Below are 19,955 nucleotides of genomic sequence, written 5' to 3'. Positions count from 1 at the left end.
AAGCTTCATTTCCTTAATTTCACATTCATTAAACATTGGTTCCACTGTAGTTTCACACGGACGCTTATAGTGACACACATGACGCCAGGAGAAAGAAAAACCCGGAACCTAATCCAGTCCAAAGCGGAGCCAACACTGTGTCCTGATGCTAACGCTAAAGCTAATCTGTTAGCATCATGACCGCGTGGAGCTGTGGTCTGTTCTGTCGTTAACTAAACTGTTCTTACATTAGTTTAATTCATGTGGTTATCATCGTAAATATCGTAAATGAACCAAATGAAATAAATAAACGCATGTTTTTACATTAAAGACTCGTCTGTAAAACATCCCATGATGCATCTGTTTCAGGCACCAGGGAACCAAGAGGATCCAGACCATGCTGCTCAGTTCCCTCATCATGGTGAGTCGGGGTGGGGGGGTGGGGGGGGTGTCATGTTCTGGACCAGTAGAACCGGCAGGGACCAGTAGAACCAGCAGGGTCCAGTAGAACCGGCAGGGTCCAGTCCAATGGATCAATTTTAATGTTTACATTATGTACAAATTTTGTAAAAAGATGAAAAGTTCAGACTCAACATGACGCCCTGGGTTTCAGTGAGTAGGAGGGGCTAAGGGGTGAAGGATGGGGCGTGGTATTAGTAAACTCCGCCTACTTCCCCCTTCTGTTTTTGGGGGGTCTGGTTCTAGTTTTTAGTTTGGTTCTAGGCCTGGTCCTGGTTCTGGTTCTGATCAGATCAGAGTCTGAGGGAAAAGTTCAAGATGTGAACGTGACCTTTGACCTGTGAATGGATTAATCACACACACACCCCTCCTCCTACTCTTCTTCCTCCTCCTCCTTCTCTTCCCCCTCTCCCTCCTCCTCCTCTTCTTCCTCCTCTTCTTCCCCCTCTTCCCCCTCCTCCTCCTCCTCTTCTTCCCCCTCTCTCTCCTCCTCCTCTTCTTCCCCCTCTTCCTCCTCCTCTTCTTCCCCCTCTCTCTCCTCCTCCTCTTCTCCCTCCTCCTCCTTCTCTTCCTCCTCCTCTTCTTCCTCCTCTTCCTCAGGTCACCTCTGGTTTTAAGTCTAAGTCCATGGCAGCGGCCCTCCCTCCTCCGTTCCTTGACCCTCTCTTCTCCATCTCTCTGATGGAGGACAATGAACTGAGGCAGTTGGTCCTGGAGATCCTGCACAACATCATTGATCGCCATGACAACCGGGCCAAGCTGCGCGGGATCAGGTACCGGTGTACGACACCTGAAACAGACGCTGTGTGTTTGAAAGTGGACGAATGAGGCTCTAATGAACCTGGTCTTTTCAGAATCATCCCAAACGTGGCAGCATTGAAGATTAAAAGGGAGAAGATTTCCAAACAGGACGTGGCCTTCATGAAGAAGGTAGGACTGGTGGACGTTTGGGTCTGTAAGGGTTAAAGGTGGACGTTTGGGTCTTTAAGGGTTAAAGGTGGACGTTTGGGTCTTTAAGGGTTAAAGGTGGACGTTTGGGTCTGTAAGGGTTAAAGGTGGACGTTTGGGTCTGTAAGGGTTAATAAACATTATACTAATATTCGTCTGATATTAAATTTGATCAGATATTTATCATTAAATCTCTAAATATCAACAACCTCCAGAAACCAAGAGAACCAGTAGAACCTCAAAGTCTGCGTCCATTCAAACCTCTGAAATAAAACCATCATATGAGACTAAGGCAGCGTTTTTTTTTTTTAAATTACGGTCGTGTGCGCTTCACAAATGGATCATCGGCGCCGACTGGAAAAGGCCGTTGGGCGTCAGCGTCTGACATTTCCCAAAACAGTGCGATTCACACCTGAGCTGTAACCTTTATCCAACGTCTGTCGCTCTGATTAATGCCACGTAATTATGTTCATTAGAGGATGGAAGTGGGCGGTCACATCAATGAACCCAACCTGTGGTCTGTCGGTTATTTTTACACTCAGGGTTAAAGATGTGGACGTTCGGACCGAAAACCAGGACATAGATGAAAAAATGCTCAGATGGTGATAAAGAAAATGAGATTCCAAGTGTGCCATGCCTTGTGTTTTTCAGCACGGTCAGCAGCTGTACCGACACATCTACCTGGGCTGTAAAGAAGACGACAACAGTCATAAAAACTTTGAGCTGCTCTTCACCACGTTGGCCGTCCTCACCATCGAACTGGCCAATGAGGAGGTGGTCATCGACCTCATCAGACTGGCCGTCGCTCTGCAGGTAAAAAAAAACCAAAAACACAGACACACAAACGACAAAGTCAGGACGAGGAAAGTAACACAACAAAGACAGAGAGCCTTAACGACCATGTTAACGACCACGACCATGTTAACACCTATGACAATGTTAATGACAACGCCCACATTAACAGCCACATAAACACACAAACACTCCGTCTTTTCCTCGCTCTTCCGTTTTGTCCTCATTCTTCCGTCTGGTCCTCGCTCTTCCGTCTGGTCCTCGCTCTTCCGTCTGGTCCTCGCTCTTCCGTCTGGTCCTCGCTCTTCCGTCTTGTCCTCGCTCTTCCGCTCTTCCGTCTTGTCCTCGCTCTTCCGTCTTGTCCTCGCTCTTCCGTCTTGTCCTCGTTCTTCCGTCTTGTCCTCGCTCTTCCGTCTTGTCCTCGCTCTTCCGCTCTTCCGTCTTGTCCTCGCTCTTCCGTCTTGTCCTCGCTCTTCCGTCTTGTCCTCGCTCTTCCGTCTTGTCCTCGCTCTTCCGTCTGGTCCTCGTTCTTCCGTCTTGTCCTCGTTCTTCCGTCTGGTCCTCGCTCTTCCGTCTTGTCCTCGCTCTTCCGTCTTGTCCTCGCTCTTCCGTCTTGTCCTCGTTCTTCCGTCTTGTCCTCGCTCTTCCGTCTTGTCCTCGTTCTTCCGTCTTGTCCTCGCTCTTCCGTCTTGTCCTCGTTCTTCCGTCTTGTCCTCGCTCTTCCGTCTTGTCCTCGCTCTTCCGTCTTGTCCTCGTTCTTCCGTCTTGTCCTCGCTCTTCCGTCTTGTCCTCATTCTTCCGTCTTGTCCTCGTTCTTCCGTCTGGTCCTCGCTCTTCCGTCTTGTCCTCGCTCTTCCGTCTTGTCCTCGCTCTTCCGTCTTGTTCTCGTTCTTCCGTCTGGTCCTCGCTCTTCCGTCTTGTCCTCGCTCTTCCGTCTTGTCCTCGCTCTTCCGTCTTGTCCTCGCTCTTCCGTCTTGTCCTCGCTCTTCCGTCTGGTCCTCGTTCTTCCGTCTTGTCCTCGCTCTTCCGTCTTGTCCTCGCTCTTCCGTCTTGTCCTCGTTCTTCCGTCTTGTCCTCGCTCTTCCGTCTTGTCCTCGTTCTTCCGTCTTGTCCTCGCTCTTCCGTCTTGTCCTCGCTCTTCCGTCTTGTCCTCGCTCTTCCGTCTTGTCCTCATTCTTCCATCTTGTCCTCGTTCTTCCGTCTGGTCCTCTTTCGTTCGTTTCTGCTCTTTGAATTTCACACAGTCTGTAAAAAAGGTCGTTGTCATGGAGACAACCCTAAGGTGATGCGGTGTGAACTGAAGGCGTTAAAGGATGTGACAGAGCGTCGTCGTCTGATTCAGTCACTGATTAATTCCATTTAATCAAGTTTTAGTCAGAATTTGAACACAGGAAACAGTCGGTTTGAAGCCGTTCTTCCCAGACAAACATTCCCGTCAGGTGTAAAAACAGGTTCTAATTAAGCAGCTCCTCGTTAGAATTTGAACATTATTATCTTTTGTAGGTGACAGTTGTATGTATGTGTTCATGTGCTGGTGTTTTTTCCAGGACATGGCTCTGGCCAACGAGGAGAACATGTCCATGTTCATCCGATGTGGCATCATGGCGTTGGTGGCGGCGTATCTCAACTTCCTGAGTCAGATGATCGCCAACCCGCCGTTCTGTCAGCACGTCAGTAAGGTCAGTCCAACATTCACAAATAATTAAAAAAAACACATTGTACTTTTATTATGTCAGTTTGTGGATTCTTAATGAGTCTGACATCAAATAGATTAATTCAAGACATAAAAATCAGGTCAATTTAGGACAATTAAAGACGATAAACTCTCCAAACTGTCAATCAAAACAATGCATTTTCTTCACTATTACAACAAAACATAATAATAATAATAATAAAATAATAATAATAATGATAATAATAATAAATTGCATTTATATCGCACTTTTTATTCAACAGAATCTCAAAGTTCTACAGAGTAAAAGAAAGTCCAACAATAAAGAAATAAAATACTGTATTAAAATAAAATACTACCGCCCAATCCCATTTCACCCCTTGGCCCTCCCCCTTAGCCCACCGCCTCCATTTTGCGCGTTCACGTGAAGGGGTAGTGTTGTCCTGATTCTTGATGAGTCGGCAGGGAGGGGCTAAGGGGGAGGGGCTGTTTGACCCTCCAAACGGAGACTTTACAGGACCACACTCTGAACACAGGAGTCTGATAAATCTGCCATAATTCAGTTCAAATCCTGGGTCAGATGGAGGTAAACACAGCAAAAAGAGCAGCAGTGACCAAAGAAACACACAAAGGAACAGATTTACTTCATAAACAACTTAAGGGGGAGGGGCCAAGGGGAAGGGGTAATGGGGAGGGGCCAATGGTGAATTGGCCTAAATATAACATACACTAATAGATCGAATCAACCATACAAAAATGTAAGTAAATCATATATTTATTTTAGCTAAAATGTAGTATCAAATCAAAAATTACTAAAGTTTCACGTGATTTCAAGGAAGTTCTTTTAATTAAATAATGTGAAGCTAATGAGATACATTAATGTGTGATCAACATGAAATGACTTAATAAGTCATAAGTTCATAGTTTCAGAGTAAAAGTCTGTTCTCATTTTGTGATCTATATACGCTGATGACACCCCGCTAGATGTGGACGTTATATTTAGTTTGTCGTTGCTGTTTCTTTCATTTTTTGCTCCTTTCTTTTATTTTTCAACCTACAGGTGATCGAGCTGAGGAACATGGACGCCCCCTACCTCCTCCCAGAACACATTTTCAGAGACAAGTGTCCGTAAGTCTTTTAGTTGATCCTTACATGTACGTTAGAAATATTCACAACCAGCGACTCGGACGCTTTAAAATATTATCTGACCAGAAACAAACTTTTCTATGAACTGTAGGATTTAATAGTCAAAGTCTTTACTGTAAATAACAAAAAAAAAAAATCACCAGAAAATAAACCGATAAAATAATATGAAGAAGGTAAGATAATAAGTTGCACATTCAGACCAATATGATCTGAACTGGACCAGGAAAATACCAGCAAAAAATAAAATTACACGAAGAAAATGTTTACATTTACAAACTACACTGTAGAAAAAAATGTGAATAACATCAACAAATGAAATTTACTATGAAAAATACATGAACATTTGGTTGTTTTGATCAGAGCTGAAGTGGTTTAAGACATTTATGCAAACAAAAACAAATATATTTATGTGATGACTTTATGTTAATTTGCATACGTGTTCATTGTATGTTGTAAATCAGAGCTGATAAACTCATGTTAGTTCAGGTTCTACATTTCAGACCAGTAGGATCTAAAGTGGATCAGAACCAGGAAAATAAGAACAAAATCATATAAAAATAATGTCAACTCCAAACTTTTATCTGATTTACAGTGAAAAAGGTCAATTACATAATGAAAATATTTACCTCTACAAACTATCCTTAAAAATGTAAATAACATGAAAAAACTGAAATTTATTAAGAAATTAAGTAATTTTATCAATATTCTCTCAGTTTATCATTTATACATGTTCAGTATAACGTACAGATCACAGTGGATTTAAATACACAAAACATTTAATAACAGACACTGATTTATATGAAGACAGACCAGGTTGGTCATATTTGTTCAGATTAGTCTTTTTTTTTTTTGCAAAAGGTTAGTTTGTAAATGTAAACATTAACTTTTCTTACACTAAAAGAAAAATGTGTTTGTCATTATTTCTAAGTGATTCTGTTCTTATTGTACTGGTTTTGACTGGCTTTAGATCCTATTGGTCTGAATGTCGAACCTGAACTAACACAATCATTAATATTTTCATTGTAATTATTGTATTTCGCACATTCATCCAATGGGCCACATGTTAACACCCACAGTTTAAGGCCTTGAGTCAAAGAAACACAGAAAACAACAGAGAAATAATAATAATAATCGTAATAATGATAATGGTAATAATACAAGTAATAATAATAGTGAAAAAAAATAAATAATAAAATAAAAATAATGGTAGTAATAAGAATAATCATAATAATAATATCCATTATCATAATACTACTAATAATAGTAATAATAATAGTAATACTAGTAGTAATAATAATAATAATAATAATAGTAAAATGAGTCTGGATACTGTGGGTGCTGGAGGTTCGTTGCCATAGTAACGGACTCTCTAATGAGCTGGTGTTAAACCATGGCTCACATATAATGTGTAAATGGGATGTAAAGGTGTAATCAGATCCTTGGAGTCATGTCCAGGGTCTGAAGGTCAATGTGGTCTAGGGTCTGAAGGTCAATGTGGTCTAGGGTCTGAAGGTCAATGTGGTCCAGGGTCTGAAGGGTCACCGTGGTCCAGTTTCTAAAGGTCACTGTGGTCCAGGGTCTAAAGGTCAACGTGGTCCTGGTTTATCCACAGGACGCCGGAGTCTCTGGACAAAGACGACCGGCCGCTGTACTTCCAGACCGCCGACATGGCTGAGTGTTTGGCCGGACCCGGGTACAACGCAGAGAGACTGTCCATCCCATACGTCCCCCAGGTCACAGGTAGGACGGTCCGGGTCGGCTCGGTTTTACCCAGAACACCGTTGGCTTTGACTAAAACTAACCCTAATAACTGATAACACGGTTTGTCCATGAATAACCGCTGTTCTTCAGTTCTTTTTGAAGCTGATCTCATTAATAATCGGACTTAAATGAGGTCGTAGGTTCTTCCAGGACACATTACCTCAAGCATTTGTTTCTCGTATCATAATTATCGCTGTCTTTTATGTGTTTCAGGGACAGTTTTGTTCACTAGCTTTGTATTTTCATTTGATACGTACACAGTTGTATCATCTGCGTACATGACCACACGTCCATCTCTTCCACATTCAGCAGATCATTCATAAAACTAACATGAGTGGGCCGGAACATGTGCCCTGGGGAACGCCACAACTGTACTGATGGAGCTGCGAGCTAAAGAACTTTGTCTAATTTAATAGTTGGGGACGTGAATCCATCTTCAGACCTGTGGTGTTTACAATCTGATTGTGTCCCAAGTCACGTTTCATCCTAAAGTTTTTGAACAAAATGGATTTTGTCATTTTTTCTGTTTTTTTGTTTTTTTTTTTTTGGGGGGGGGGGGGTAGTAGACATTGTAGGGATTATTCAACCAACAGAACAAAACATTTAAGAGACACTCGTCGCTTTTCCATTGACCCTCAAATTACGTGAATATAACTTGCGCATAAAGAGTTTAACAAATGGGGAAACAACTATTTTGCCCAAGTCTTCGTTTTTCGATTAAGTTTTGCGCTTCAGAGAGGTGGTTTTTCTGGCGCAGGTGTGAATGGTATATCACACAAAAACTGCAATGGAAAGACCTTTTTCTGCAACAGGAGTCATGTGAGAAAAAAAAAAACGGATGTTGACGGACGTTACAAGAAGAGTTTTAAAAGAAACATGGACACACCAGGAAACCGAATATTTTTTTTTTAATTTCGTAGGAGATAGAGGGGTAATATATAATAACACGACAATAGATCTGTAAAAAGACACAATATTTACATTCGTCGACATGTTATGGAATGACTTCTCGTGTATCTGGCGATAATAAACAAATCATCGCATTTGTGATTTAATGGAAAACCCACATTACGCACTTGTGTTTTTAAAACATTAGTAAATTTGTAAAGTTTGGATTCAGATGTCCAGTGGAAAAGTGTCTAGCGTTAGAAAAAGCCCTTTCTAGACCTGTGTCTGGTCTCTGGTGGATTATTTTCAGGATTCTGTAAAAAGTCAAAGTCGAACTGAACTTCGGCGACTGCAGATCCAGTTGAATTCAGCGTAAATGTCCTCGGCTTCATTCTTAACGTCTGTTTCTTCTTTCTTCTTGGTTTTGCATCAGTGCTTTACACAAGTAGAAAAATCCTCCACAGGTGCAAACAGACGTCCAGAGGTAACCAATGAGAGCAGAGCTTTAGAGCTGTAGGACGTAGACGCCGTAGAAACCTGGTTCAGTGTCGGCGGGTCAGAAACCCACCGGTTGGTTTTATTCGACGGTGTAGCTTTAGGCTTCGTAAACAGAATCCAAGCGTTCTGACCGTGTTTCCGACTCTTTATCTGCTCTAATGTGGACGTCTGACGGTGAGTACGTGGACCGCTGTCACACAGATGTCTAGTTTGTGTTTGTTGTTGTTGTTGTTTCCAGCGTGGATGTAATTAGACGTTAACGAGCTGAATCTGTTTCCTGTTCCTTCACGTCTGTGATTTAAATCCAGATGAAAGTGGGTTTTATTTTTATCTTTTCATTTCTGATCCTTGGATTAAATATTAAAAAGCACAAATGTCTGAAAGTTTGAAAAGTAATCGATTACAGAGAAAGACACAAGGGGATTGTGGGTAAATTAAGCCCAGATTAGATCTATAAACCCCTGTGGTCCGGATTAGCTGGTCTGGTCCAGGTGATAGACTATTCTGGTCTGGATTAGCTGGTCTGGTCTGGATTACACTGGTCTGGTTGGATTACCTGGTCTGGTTTAGACTGGTCTGATTTGGATTAGACTGGTCCAGTCTGGTTCAGACTGGTTGGATCTGGTTTAGAATGGTCCGGTCCTGGTTTAGACTGCTCTGTTCTGGTCTGTTAGGACTGGTCTGGATTTGACTGGTCTGGTTTAAAACTGGTCTGGTCTGGTTCGACTTGGTTTAGACTGGTCTGGTTATTTTAGACTGGTCTGGGCCCTGGTTTAGACTGGTTCTGGTTTAGGACTGGTCTGGCCTGGATAGACTGTCTGGTTTAGACTGGTCTGGTCTGGATTAGTCTGGTCTGGCCTGTTTAGACAGGTCTGGTCTGGTTTAGACTGGTCCGGTCTGGTTCAGACTGGTTTGTGCGTTCTACCCACATGTGGACACAGCTGCCTGCTAACTGGACCGTGGGCACAGGGTTAATGTCTTTATACGCTGATGATACTGGACTGTTCCTTCAGATTGGACTCAGTGTCCACTCAGAGACGGCCGTCCTCCACAGCTGTTCCACTGACAGAACGTCCCACATGTTGGACACATTTGGACAGTTATTCCCCGTCCTCGTGGTCTTAGTTAAACGTCCACATGGTGACGCTGTTGATGAACCGCTAACATCCTGTTTGCAGATGAAGACCGTCTGACCAGGAGGAAGAGCTTCGTGGACACCATCTCTCTGCAGGTGGACATCGTGTCCAACAGCCTTCCGGACAAGGTGAGTGGACGGTGGGACAAATGAGGGCGAGGAAACAGAAAAGGAAAAGGAGGGATCGAGTCCAGAGTTTAGGTTAAAAACACAAAACCTGTCCTGAATGATTTTAGAGCAGAGACGTCCAACTGTAGTCCAGTTCCACAAACGAAGAGACAAGAGCTGAAATATAAAGACCATGTTTACAATATTCAGCCTCAGTTTATTATTTATACGTTATATTTATACACACATATATATTTATACACACACATATATATATATATATATATATACACATCTATTCTAACGTACAGATCCAGTGGATCCACAAATACAAACGTTAAGAGCAGACTGAATATTAGAACAATTAGACTGATTTATATGAAAACAGTTCAGGTTCAGATTCATTCACAGCCCAAAGTGATCTGAAGTGTCCCGGTAAAATAATCAATCAATCAATCAATAAAAAATAATAATTAAAAAAAATAATAATAATAACCTGTGGATGATGACAAAAACAAGAAACAAACAGAAAGAACAGAAAAAAACAAAGAAATCAACAAACGAACAAAATAAATAAAAGCAGGCTCAAAAATGAACAGAAATGTGAGAAACGATGTTAAAATTCCACTTTTTCCTCTTATGACATTTCATGTTCATATTTGTTCAGTTTATTCACATTTTATTATTAAAGGATAGTTTGTAAATGTGAATATTTTCATGTAATTTTACTTTTTTGTGTAGTTATAATTTATTATAGTAGTTTTTACTGTTTTGTTTTTTTTTTTTTTTTACATTGTTTTAATTAATTTGCTGTTTTCTTTTTAGTTTAGACGTACCAGCTGTAAAGTTAAAGTCAGTCGATTGGACGTAGGTTGTGTGTTTGTGGAAACAGTGTGTTGTTGTTCCCACGTCTGAAGTGTGTGTTCTTCGTGTTCTTGTTGCTTTCAGTCTCAACTCGCTGAGGAGATCACATTCGAGACGTTTTGAAGAAGGCCATCGGTCAGATCCGCTTCAACACACGTTTTTAAAGCGTCTCCTGATCGCATTTCGTTGGTTTAAGGCGTTTTTCCACCTGTGGTTTCAGATACGACCGGTCTGAGGAGCAGAGGAGGGAGAAGCGCCGCCAGGTGATGGAGAAGTTCCAGAAGGCGCCGTTTGAGGAGATCGCGCCCACTGCGAGTCAAAGGTCAGTGAATGCACCACAGAATACAACAGACTAAAGCCTGAACCCATTCCACCACTTAGCCCCGTGGTTTTCAACCCTGGGGGAAATTTCACAGTAATTGATACAAAGAAAAAAAACAAAACAAACTTCCTAATATAAATCTGTGTTGAGTTTGACAGAGCCAATCCCAATCCATATCAGACAAACTGTGGTTTGTGAAACTGCAGCACTGTGGTTCTGTTTCTGTGTCAACATGTTCATTGTGGTCAGTTTCAGATGCTGCAGCTCTTTCATAATTCATAGTTTGAGTTCTTGTTTTTTCAGTATTAATTGTCCTCCTTGTAAATCACAGCTGGACTGACTGGACAGATCCTGACCCTTTGTGCAGTAATCTACACCTGGATTTACCGCCTCCGTCTAGAATAATATACATTATATAGACTAAAGGTCCTCTAACATTAACCTGGATTTGAAACAGAGGAGAGAAAACTATTACAGGATCAAAAACTAATTAATTTGAGCATTAAAAAAACCCCAAAAAACATGTCTCTGTTTGAATGTCTGGGTTGACAGAAATGTGTGATGTTAAAACGGGATCAGGAGTAAAAACAGGTTGGAACCACTGCCTTAGCCCCCCCCTTGGGCCCTCCCCCTTACCCCTCCAGTTTAGTTGGGTTCACATTTTATTTACAAATCATTTAAAAATACATAGCAACTTAAATAATAATAATTCATCGGTTTATTAGCGCTTTTCTATGTACTCAAAGACGCTTTACAATAAACAGCCAAGGAACGAACACACATCAAACGGGTACGGAGTTCATACTAAACAGCAATCACAGAACAAATACAGACACACAAAAGAAAACACAAGAGACGGTAGATGAGGTGGAACAGGCAGTTTTCCATCCGTATTCCATCAGGACCTCTTTAGTGCATGTGGGTCACTTCAGCGTCACATTCAGTTCAGACTCAAAACTGATAGAAGTCGCATTTAAAGCAGAATATGAACCACCCACAAAAAAATTGGATTTTGGAAATCGGACCTTCTATGTGAACGTGGTGTTGGAAAGACTGGACTGTCAGTGAAAGCCACTTTAATGTGGTGTAAATGTGTTTTTCTGCAGGCCAACATGCTCCACGACAGACTGGCTCAGATCTTTGAACTCACCATTCGGTAAGTTTGATCATTTATGGAAACCAAAGATGAAAATGACCTCAAATCCATCACATTCTGTTTAAAAGTCCCTTCAAACTCACTCTAATGGAGACAAAGATGAGGAGGAAGTTTGTTTTTTTCAACTTTAGCTCAATATTACAATAAAAAATGTCGAATATTACGAATGAAACACAAGATTATCTACATGTTTATTAATGAACACTTGGTTTGAAATGTTCGCAAAGAACTTAAACTGAGAAGATCAGAAAACGTGTTCCCTCAGACACAAACTCAAACTAGATTCTGGTGTGAAAATAAAAACCAAATCAGTCTCATCTTTTTCCTCTTAAAGGTTTTTTATGCTCTTTACATCCGTTAAATCATTTCCTATATTTACTTTTACTAATACAGAAGGTCAATCGTTGAATGTTTACGTTAGCATGTTTCAGTTCCTCCATGTTGGACCGAAAACTGGAGTCAAAACACATTTGATCTGCAATGTTAGCAGGCGTTAGCTCACTAAAATTAGCCGCTATTAGTGCAATAAATTGCAGTAGCTGCTGTTAGCTTACCAAGTCACATAGCTCACCAGGTAATGTTAGCTACTGTTAACTCAGTAAGTAATATTAGCTTCTGTTAGCTCACCAGGTAACATTAGCTGCAGTTAGCTCACCAAGTACTATTATCTCATTAAATAACATTAATATGTACATGTAATATGAGCTGCAGTTAGCTAACTGAATAACAATCATTAGCTCACCTGGTGACCTAAGCTGCTGTTAACACACTAGGTAATTAGCTGTTGTTAAATTTTGTAGGAAACAGTAGCTGTAATTAGCTCAGTATATCACATTAGCAACTGTTAGCTCCCTAGACAGCATTAGCTCCTGTTAGCTCACCAGATGACATTAGCTGGGGTTTGCTAACTAAATAACATTAGCTACCGTTGAGTCTCTCGGCACCATTAGCTGTCATTAGCTTACCCTAACTCATCAGCGTGTGATTGACATATGTAAACCCCAGTTGACCTCTGACCTCTGTCTCTGTGACCCCGCCTCCAGGCCTCCTCCCAGTCCATCCGGAGTGGTTTCCATCTCAGCAGGACACGCCCAGCATCAGTCCGTCCCAGTCTATGAGATGAAGTTTCCGGATCTGTGCGTGTACTGAGCACGCTCACTTCAACATTGATGAATCGGATCAATAAACACCACATTAGTCGCAGATAGAACCCATGCATTCAGTTCGTCCGATTGACTTGTTAGCAAATTAATCTCAGATCAGTAGAAAGACGATGTATTTTAACCTTAAATCGGAAAAATCTTAAATATACGAGCTTCAAACTGAGCCACGTAAACGCACCAGCTGCTCGATTCTTCGCATTTCCAAACTGGTTTTGAACCGACTGGACAGAAGCAATTTGACGTTTTTGGAACTAACGAAGCGCCGCCGTCGGTGTTTTATCGCAGTAGTGTCGCAGACGCTTCACACTTTGTGCAAACGCTTTCTAGTCTCCAATCAAAGCGTCGTGGAAATCAATAAAACCACGCGTAGGATTAAACTTAAAGCTGGTTTTAGCCTCTGGTAGAACAGTAGTTAACAGTTTAAACTAGTCTTACTAGGATTAGAATCGCGTTAGTCCAACGGGCTCATTTCTACAGAGTCCAGTCTTCGTGTAATTGATAGAAATAACATTTAAAGTAATCAAAGTACACGTTTGGACCCTAAATACACAAAGTATTAATGTGTAGATGCTTTTAATTTGTCGTATCTGAGGTTGTTTTGATGTTTGCACGCACGGCCTTTAACATCAGCTGACTGATTTGAACGGACGCAGCAGCTTCGTAGAAACTCAGACTCCTTTAGTTTTTGGTTTTACGGTGTTTTAATTCTAAATAAGGGTGTCGACGGACCATTAAGCCCCCTCCTTTACCTCCACAGGTTTATTTTGTAAACCTGCTTCGCTGCTGCTCCACTCGGCGGTTCCTTTCAGACGCAGATGAGGTCAAAGTAAACCCAGCTCTGCCTTTGAATGAAGTGAAAGCTTAAAGGAAACATGAAAGGGTTCGGATGGTTTCGTATGTTAAAAGTCGTGGAGCGTCGACGTGTGTTGGTCTGATGGATGGAACCGTTTTAATAAAACTGAACATAAAAATGAATATCAACACTGATGCTAATGCACCGCCCAGTGGAGTAGTTTAAGGTGTTAGCATTAATGTTTAGGGTGTTAGCATTAATGTTTAAGGCGTTACATTAATGTTTAGGGCGTTAACATTAATGTTTAGGGTATTAGCATTAACGTTTAATATGTTAGCATCAATGTTTAGGGTGTCAGCATTTGTGTTTAATATGTTAGCATTAATGTTTAAGGTGTTAGCATTAATGCTTAGGGTGTTAGCATTAATATTTAAGGCGTTAGCATTCATGCTTAGGGTGTTAGCATTAATGTTTAGGGTGTTAGCATTAATGCTGCTATGCTAAGACTCGTAGCTCCCAATTATATAATAATGACTAACAAATATAATTTTGGTCATTTTAAATGTAATGAAGCCAATTACGTAATAACATCTGTGAATTAACACATTTGTTTAGCATTAGAAAAATTCTTTGAAAATGTCAAAACTGCAGTCGATAATAAATGCTAATACACAAATACAACTGCATTTATTAGAAAACAAGGTTTCTGTGCAGTTGGTTCATTAATTGGTCTAACGGAGGGAATAGTCCAAAGACACCTCACTGTAATTAATCAAATATTCATCTGTACGTGAAATTACAAATTTAAATATCAATACAAATAAACAATATTCTAAATTTTAAAAAAAAATTCCAATTGGTTCTTACAGCCATAATTATTAATGAGTGAATATAACGACTGTTCGTCCACTAGACACATATTTAATGAACAAAACCTAAAAAAAAAATTCAAAAACAGTTTAATTTTTAATAAATGCACATGTATTTATGTATTAGCACATTATCGCTACAGTTATTATATTTTCAAAGACTTTTTATTTAATTTGAGACCAATAATGTACAAACGTCGTACATTATTGTCAACTGTTTTTGTGTGCAATTGGTTTCATTCCATTTAAAATGATCAACATCAATTATCGTTATTGGTCGTTATTACATAATCAGTTTTATGTTGTTTTTCATGATTACGTTATTGGTGCTACTGATTGTCATATTTTCGGGGCTAAAATGTTCGGTTCGTCCTCAGTGTGTGTTTGAGACGGGGTTGGGTTTGGTTTTTCAGATGAAATAAGGCCGACTTCAGATGGTGAAGGGTTCGTTTGAGGTCCAGTGTCGACTTCAGGGAATGAAAGGCTTTCCTCCGTGAACTCAGACATCAGATGAGTTCCACTTCACACTGAATCCATCCACACGTTTAAAAACAGACGAAAATTCGGATGCCGCTTTAATGTGAATCTGTGCGTGAGACTGAATGTGAGCAGGATTCAAGACCTTGGTGAGGCGTTCGAGGACCACGTCTATCCAGTTGACGCAGATTCATTTCGTTTTCAGGTGATTTCATGGAACGTTTGTCGAGTCGCGTCGTTTATTTTCCCACGGCTCAGATGGTAGAGCGGGTCGTCCAATAACCGAAGGGTTGGCGGTTCGAATCCCGCTCTGCCCATGTGCTGTTGCCACTTCCTCCTTGCCTCCAGTGCTGCCACTCACACTGGTGTATGAATGTTCAGTGGTGGTGGGAGGGGCCAAAGGCACGATACAAATATGGTTTAACACCAACAGAGTGTGAATGTGAGAGTGAATGAATAATGGATCCACTGTTCGCACTTTGAGTACGCGTTCATAGAAAAGCACTATATAAATCTAATCCATTATTATTCTTATTACTTTCGTGAACGTGACCTGAATCTGTTCGAATTTTCCCATAACTGCGTATAGTTTCCGAAGCAGCCGTCGTCTCCCGGTTGGAACCCGGTTCAGTAACAGACGGGTGTAACTACGGCTGCAGGCGGCTGTCGACAGGTTAACCCCAGGTGGAGCAGCAGCGTCAGGAAGAATCTGGACCCGATTCAGTCTGGAATGTTCGCAATATTCACTCGCATTTATAGCCGTAAGTCGTAACAGCGCCACAGTCTGGACGTCTGCATCACTTCCTGGTTTCATGTTGGGTTTTTCCACAGGGTTTATTATTAAAGTTAAGCAAATCTTTCAGCCGTCGGCAACTGGTCGTACGTACATGTTGAATTATAGACGTCAACAGCAGTCGACAATAATCGAGTTAAACTTCAGTTAAACTTCCGCCGCACTTTCAGCTACCATCAGTCCGTTGTACACGTTGAATTAAAGATGTCATAAACTCGTTTAACCAAGGCTGCAGTCGTCGGTTTTTCCACAGGATTTAATAACAATAAGGTTCATTTGTCAGTTTTTTCTCATCCACGTCTGATTTATTCCCGAATCACCCGTAAAAACCAAAACGCCGCCTGAAAATAAAACGCTTTAATCTTTCATATGTTTGTCTGATATTTTTAGGGCTTTCCACCACTAGTGAATTTAGTTGCTACGTGTCGCTAACGTCCGCATGTTTTTCTTAACACCACATCAGGTCTTTAACGCGTGATAATCGAGATTCGAGAGCGAAGGGACGAACGAACCGCCGCTGCGTGTCTCTGACGAATGTGTCAAACAGCTGATCATATCATATATTTTTGTACGTTTTCGGCATCGTGTCACGTTCGCCACCTGCTGGAGTTGAGGACAAACGCTGATTTCTGTTTTTGTTTTTTGGTTCTGATTGTTTCTTTGCCGGTTCAGGGTTTCATCGGGCTTGTGCAGTTAAACAGAGTTTTTGATTATTTATGTCGATTCCTTTATCATTTCAATAATCGAGCAAAAACTTAAAGGGAGATTTATCTATAGTCAGATGATGTCAGATATTTTTGCAAAAAACAAAACAAAAAAAAAATGGTTTTGCTGATTTTAAGCATGTATTGTTTTTCTCCTGAAGCCACAGACTCACGTCAAGTCAAAGATTCAGATCCAGATTTGACGTTTTTCATGTTTTCGTCTTAAGTTTAACTCAAGAAAAGCAGCGAACGGACTCCGATTCCTGTTTGATCAGATCAAGTCTCGCAGATAAAAGTCGCTAAATCATAAACTGTGACTGAATTATTTCGTCCGTCGTCTTAAACCAGACTGAGCTTCACGCAGTAAAAGTTCGTATCAGTAAATCTGCGCCTTCAGTCATTTTCACTCCTTTAAATATTTTCCAAAGACGGAAACGATTCAATAAAAGAAACTTCAACTAGTTTTGACTTCAGCGATAATGGATAAATATTAGTTCGTCAGTTTATTCCAATTTATTTAAAGGAAAAGAGTTGATTCTGCAGAAACGAGATTAAAATACATGTAAAAGACGTGAATTCATCTTCTATATTTGTTTTATTTTCATCACATTATCAACGTTATAATAATAATTCAGTCGTATCAGAATCTACATTTTGACTTTATTTCAGTTTCTTCTATTTCCTGCTTCAGCTTTAATTTTTCACTTTAACAGTATTTTGTTTCGGCTAAATTTCAGGAAATCTTTCAACTGTCGTCGATTAGTCACATGTTGAATTAAAGACGTCAATGTAAATGAGTAAGAGATTTTATTTCAGCTAAATTCTGTAAAATCTCAGCTATCATCAGTCGTTTCTGTTTTCAACCAGTCGTAAATACAAATAAGAATATGCAAATTTTGCATAATCTAAAATTTCGGCCTATTTTTGGACTATCATCGTCCGTCGACATGTTGAATTAACGGCGTCAGCCCGGGCTGCAGACCTAAATGTTGACAGTTTAAAGTCGCAGAGTCAGGATTTCAGCTCAAAATCCGATCAGCTGATGTTTACGTTGGAGTTGTTCAGTAACGTGTAGATTTTCTGTGATGAATAAAACGACTGAGGTTGAAACATTACCCACAGTTCGCACAAACGTTGCAGTAAAACTCTGAGACGTGGAGGCGTGGTTTAAGGCACTCAGGGTTCTGAAGACCGTGAAGTCCAGTTCTGGGTTTAGTCCGGGTTCTAAGACTCGACCTTGAGCTGAAATGGATGCGAAACCAGCAGCTCAAACAAATGAACCACGATCTGGATCTGGATCTGGAGTCTGAACGTGACGTGAATGCATCGTCGTGCTGCTTCAGGTGTTCTTCGTCGTCGTCGTGTTGCACTTGGATCACCGTGTCCTGGTACTTTCTAAACCCATGGAGTCAGAACCGTTTGGTACAAAAGGGTCAAAGGTTTTTACTGAACAAACTGTAAAAAACATCCTTCCTGTCGAGTGTTTCAGCGCCGTGAAAAACTCGTAAAGACGGACGTTTTCATCCGCAGAAAAAAAAGCTGGACTGTCAGTTTCTGATGCTGTTTTTCTCTGTTTTGTGCAGTTTGTATTTTTGTGCCAGTTTTAGAATCAGGCGTCGACGCGTCTGATGGTTTTAACCACTGACCAACGCAGAGGCTCGGCTCGCACTGCAGCTTCAGGACCAACCCGGAACTAGTCTGACCCAGAACCAGTTTGACCCAGAACCGGTCCAAACTGGAACCAATCCAACCCAGAACCTGGTCCAAACCCAAACAGGTGCAACTCAGAATCGGTCCGACACCGAACTGGTCTGACCCAGAACCAATGTTAACCTCCTCAGACCCAGTGTGGGTTTTCTGTCCACGTTTGTAGACAGAGTTTTACAGCTTTAGACAAAAAAAAAAAGAATAAACAAAGGCTGAAGTTCTAACACTTAGAAATGTGTCCCATTATAAACCAGTGGGGATTTAGAACATTTAAAAAATTCAATAATCAGTATTTTCCCAATCATTTGGACAAACTTCACAGACCTCATTGCGACTGATGGTTTCAGAGAAGAATCTTAAAAAATTGTTTATGGACAACGGATGATAACTGATCCCAAAAGTCCATCAGACCCATTGGACTAAAAACTAAAGCTAAAAACTGTCCACAGCAAACGGCATTCTATAAAAATAAATAAATCCATCTGAAAAACTGTTGCATCATAATGTTTCTAATATCCTTAATTACTGAATTAAAAAAGTCCAAACTTGTTTCCTGATGTTTCAGGAGTTTCACCTGAACCATCGACTCCAGAAACTGAGAAGTTTAGATCCATTCCACACCAGATCATGTGACTGTGGTGTCGGATCAGGACTGGGTTCAGTTCTAGAATGTTCCCTGGGTTTGTGGGTTCTGATGGTTCGTCTCGTTTCAGACTTCTCTTATGCACAAACATATTTGGAACATAAATTAATTGGAAAAACCTCAGAGAATCCAGATTCATTGGACATGGATTGGGTTTGAGTCTGTGTTTGTCAAACTGGGGTTCAGGTCCCAGACCGGGTCCCAGACCGGGTTTAATGTGGTCCCTATTGACCAGAGGAAAATAAATAACATGAGTTAAAGACAAAACAGTGAAAAATCATTTTAATCTGTTTTGAACAAAGTTCAACATAAAGAAACAAACGGGGGTTAAACTGTAAACCCATTGGACAGAACCGACCCGAACGGACCTGGTTCTGATTTCAGGTGGTTCTGGTTCAGATGTTAAACGGGTCCTGACTGAGCCTCAGCGTTTCACCATTAAATAATAACATGTGCAATGAGATTAATGTTCAACACAAATAAAATGGGTTCAACCTGTGAGAGTCCAGCAGTTCTTCACTTCCAACACGTCAGCGTCTGCTTCGTCCTTTCTTCTTTTTCTTTTCTTTTCTTTCTTCTTCTTTTCATTCAAACTGAAAGTGACAGAAAAGCTCGTTTGTTTTTGGTGAATTCAGACTTATGTTCAAGATCATTTCTTCAAACTATAGAAACATCCAGTACATTGGCCTCTAGTTTCCCTCTTCTTCTACCCCCTCCTCCTCCTCTTCTTCCTCCTCTAGCTCCTCTTCCTCCTCCTCTTCCTCCTCCTCCTCCTCTTCTTCCTGTCTGGGTCCTGGTCTTCCTCCCGGTCTCTGGTTGTGGGTTTGAATCCCACCATTTGTCATCGACTCTCTGCTCTCGTCGCTCGAGGACGGAGGAGGACGAAGAGGAGGTGAGGCTCCTGGACGATGCGGCGTCTCCTCCTTTAGGTCAGAGCTTTCATTGCTGCAAACACAAACACACTCGTTTATTTAGAAAACCTGGCACATAGTTATTAAAATCCTCTGGTGATTGTTCTTTTTTTTTAATGGTGATGAATTCGTCTGTTTCATGGATCGTCTAATTGGTCGGAGCTACA

At 41.0% G+C, this 19,955-nt stretch overlaps 1 protein-coding gene and 1 long non-coding RNA gene across 2 annotated transcripts in view; both read left to right on the top strand.

Moving 5' to 3' along the window:
• The window catches only part of LOC115436686 (protein EFR3 homolog A-like), an 85,243-nt gene extending 71,658 nt beyond the window's left edge, over window positions 1–13,585 (top strand). Inside the window, 14 exon segments of the mRNA XM_030159594.1 lie at window positions 349–400; window positions 1,039–1,211; window positions 1,293–1,368; window positions 2,038–2,199; window positions 3,726–3,857; window positions 4,911–4,978; window positions 6,609–6,736; window positions 8,079–8,129; window positions 9,328–9,407; window positions 10,335–10,406; window positions 10,487–10,550; window positions 10,553–10,572; window positions 11,679–11,728; window positions 12,772–13,585. Coding sequence (XP_030015454.1) covers window positions 349–400; window positions 1,039–1,211; window positions 1,293–1,368; window positions 2,038–2,199; window positions 3,726–3,857; window positions 4,911–4,978; window positions 6,609–6,736; window positions 8,079–8,129; window positions 9,328–9,407; window positions 10,335–10,406; window positions 10,487–10,550; window positions 10,553–10,572; window positions 11,679–11,728; window positions 12,772–12,877 — 1,234 coding nt within the window. The 3' untranslated portion in view covers window positions 12,878–13,585.
• A 51-nt stretch (window positions 13,586–13,636) lies between these two features.
• LOC115436687 (uncharacterized) overlaps window positions 13,637–19,955 on the top strand; it is a 138,251-nt gene continuing 131,932 nt past the window's right edge. The window contains exon 1 of the long non-coding RNA XR_003937864.1: window positions 13,637–14,140. This is a non-coding gene — a long non-coding RNA (uncharacterized LOC115436687). The remainder of the gene's footprint in view (window positions 14,141–19,955) is intronic.

The sequence above is a fragment of the Sphaeramia orbicularis genome, chromosome 17, assembly GCF_902148855.1.
Source record: "Sphaeramia orbicularis chromosome 17, fSphaOr1.1, whole genome shotgun sequence".
In the NCBI taxonomy this organism is placed as follows: Eukaryota; Metazoa; Chordata; class Actinopteri; order Kurtiformes; family Apogonidae; genus Sphaeramia; species Sphaeramia orbicularis.
This window is presented reverse-complemented; position numbering and strand designations above follow the sequence as displayed.